The 2,977-nt window shown below is 35.5% G+C and overlaps 1 protein-coding gene across 7 annotated transcripts in view; it reads left to right on the plus strand.

The window, feature by feature from the left end:
- The window catches only part of DMTF1 (cyclin D binding myb like transcription factor 1), a 54,750-nt gene that overhangs the window by 50,414 nt on the left and 1,359 nt on the right, over nucleotides 1-2,977 (plus strand). For all 7 annotated transcript variants that reach the window (XM_074268543.1, XM_074268545.1, XM_074268546.1 and 4 more), the window contains one exon: nucleotides 2,470-2,617. In XM_074268543.1, coding sequence (XP_074124644.1) covers nucleotides 2,470-2,617 — 148 coding nt within the window. The remainder of the gene's footprint in view (nucleotides 1-2,469; nucleotides 2,618-2,977) is intronic.

Below are 2,977 nucleotides of genomic sequence, written 5' to 3' on the forward strand. Positions count from 1 at the left end.
AGAAACAATATTCAAGATTTTATACTTATAATTTACTATTCCTAGGCAGCTGGTGACACAATGAGGAAGACCCATTCAGTCAAACATATACTGTGTGATCCTGGACAAATCTTTTCAGCTTCTTTTTGTCTTGGTTTTCTCAGCTATAAAAAGGAACTGCTAATATTTGTAAAGTGCTCAGTATACTGTAGATGCTATATAAATGCTACCTATTATATGAAAACAAAATTAGCAGACTGTTATTCATAGTGATTAAAATTCCTTACATGTATGCTTGACTGTTCAATTAAAAGTTTTGCTGAATAAGAAATTGAGATTTTCTTATGACAGCTCTTTGCTGGGAATATGAGCATTTAAGCTGCTGCCAAGTTTATGCCCTCAAAACTTCCTTTCCCCACCCCACCCCCCATTACACGTAGTATCCATTTCTCATCTTATCCCAATATTAGTCAAGTCACTGGGCAACAGGGAAGGTGAGGAAGAGTCTCTTCCACCCTACTAGCCTTTATTGACAAAGTTTATTCTCATCTTTTTAATTGCCTCTAACTGCAGATCCTTGAATCCTAGCACTGTCTTACCAGAAAATAAGAAGTTTGTCTTCATAATTTCCTCTGCTGCCTTCATTTAACTTTCCTTCACTCCCCAGTAGTTTGAATCCTATTCTTCGGATTCAACATTTATCAAGTGGTTTGCACTGAGGAGATACTTGAAGGGAGTTGGGATCCTTCCAGCCGTGCAGATCAGACACCTATTCTTGTCTTTTCATCCTGTACAGTCCTCATTGATGCCTTCTTAGAAATGCTCTTGAGAATAGCCCCATATCAAATATTGAAGTTGGATTGCACAAACCTTTAGTGCATAAACTGTTGTAATTTTAAAGTGGTGCTTTTTCATTCTTTAGCCTATAATGAGCCCTACACATGGTAGGATGACTAAAATGTCCTGTGAAATCTTATTTCCTGTTCCATCTGGATATGTCATTGAAAGCAACTCTCAATTCCTTTGTCTTTCCAAGGATAAATTTTGAGCTTCCGTTTGCCTGCAGCTTCTTCCCTGTTTCCTGACCTCATTTATTGCAGGGAAGTTAACATTGGTATGGTTCACTTTCTTCTGCCCTGGTGTCAACTTGTTACATGACAGTAGTAATATTATAAAAAGTCTAGAAACATTTTTAGTATCCTTTGTCCCTTTCTATCTAAAACTTTCACTGTGGAAGCTAACATTAAACAACTTTACACACAGAATTGAGGCTACCTTGCCATGACCAAAGAATTATTGACCTCTTGATCAGCCTACTAATTATGCTTCCTTTGAATTGGCCATGGTATTCTTCTAACTGCAAACTGACAGGCATACTGAAAGCCTTTAGCCTTGTCAAGTCTTCCAGTGCTTATGTCCTTTCAGTAAAACCAGCACATGAGATATCAAGAGTACTTTGAAACAGATTTTTCTGGAGGAGCTGGAGATAAAAGATAATAAGGAGTAACAGCTTTGTTTACCCATCCCATCCAACTTGGTGGAGGCCTGCCTCAGGCAGAAACTCGGAATATATTTCCTTTTAAAAGAATGTATAAGGTTGACTAGATTCTGTAGTAGTTATTGGCCATTAACTTGTTTCTCATGGGGAAGTAATTAAAACCACATACTTATGTAATTGAAAACGGTTTTTTTGCTGAGACAATTGGGGTTAAGTGACTTGCTCAGGGTCACACATGTTAAGTGTCTGAGATCATATTTGAATTTGGGTCCTCCTGATGTCAGGACTGGTGTTCTATTCACTGTGCCACCTCGCTGCCCTGAAAACATTTTTTAACTTGAAAATGGCCTTTCATTCATTCATTCATTTTGTTAATGAATGTTAATGTTAATTCCCCTACATTAAAATACTTCTTGGGTTGTAAAGTATCATTTATTTCATTGTGTTAAGACTTAAGACTTAATTTGCATTAATGTTTTTACTTCAATGAGTCCGGTAGTCCTTGGGGATCACAATAATGTTAGATTATTAAAACACCATTTTACCCCCACAAAATGTTTAAATTTTATCCAATCTGGTAAATTACAATTTTTAAGGCTTAAAAACAATCTTTACTCAAAATAAAAAGGCCGTCATGTTTAATTTTTCATCTAAAGTAGTTCCAGTTTCGAATCCATTACAATTTCTGTCATAAGATTTTTTAAAATAGACTGTTCTTATAATCAAACACATAAAATTAGCTCATTATTAAGCATGATTAGAACTTGTTCAGCTTAATTATAGTTTCTACTAAAAAATATTAATCCAGTAATCCCCATGTAGAAATAGTAGTTGGGAATCTAAAAAGTTGAACTGAAGTTAGCAACACTTGCCTAAAATTCTAAAAATGCTAAGTAAGGATTTGAGAAGGGGAGGTGGTAGGAAAGAAGAAATACTATAAGCAGTTAAAAGCAGATTTCTTTTGTCACTTTTTCTCTTGTTAAATTGTATAGGACCTGGAGTCTCCTACTATAGAGGAACAAGTTGATCAGTCCACAATTGATGATGAAACAATACTCATCGTTCCTTCACCACATGGTTTCATCCAGACAGCAGATGATATAGATAACGAATCTGTCTTGCCTCTGACAACACTAACGGGTAACTTGGCATGACCCCTTTATATAACTGACCTCTAATGAGTTAGATAACCTGACAATACCAAAAACCCACAGCCTCCTTACCTCATTAGAGATGTTGCTAGAGTTTGTAGGCATTTTCTTCCCAGTCTAAAGAGTCATCACAGCATCTAGAATTCTCATTATGTATGTATACTTTTCTGCTTTATAATTTGTTTTTTAAACCTCCCAAAACTATAAATATTATGGGTAGGTTGTGGCCATAACACAATATTTAATTCATGATGACTTAAAGGCACTTGCTAAAATTTTAGTGGAAAAGTGTGCTTTCTTTACAAGGATTTAATTACCATTTAGACTCATAATATATAACTCATTACAG

This window comes from Sminthopsis crassicaudata, chromosome 5 (genome assembly GCF_048593235.1).
Source record: "Sminthopsis crassicaudata isolate SCR6 chromosome 5, ASM4859323v1, whole genome shotgun sequence".
In the NCBI taxonomy this organism is placed as follows: domain Eukaryota; kingdom Metazoa; phylum Chordata; class Mammalia; order Dasyuromorphia; family Dasyuridae; genus Sminthopsis; species Sminthopsis crassicaudata.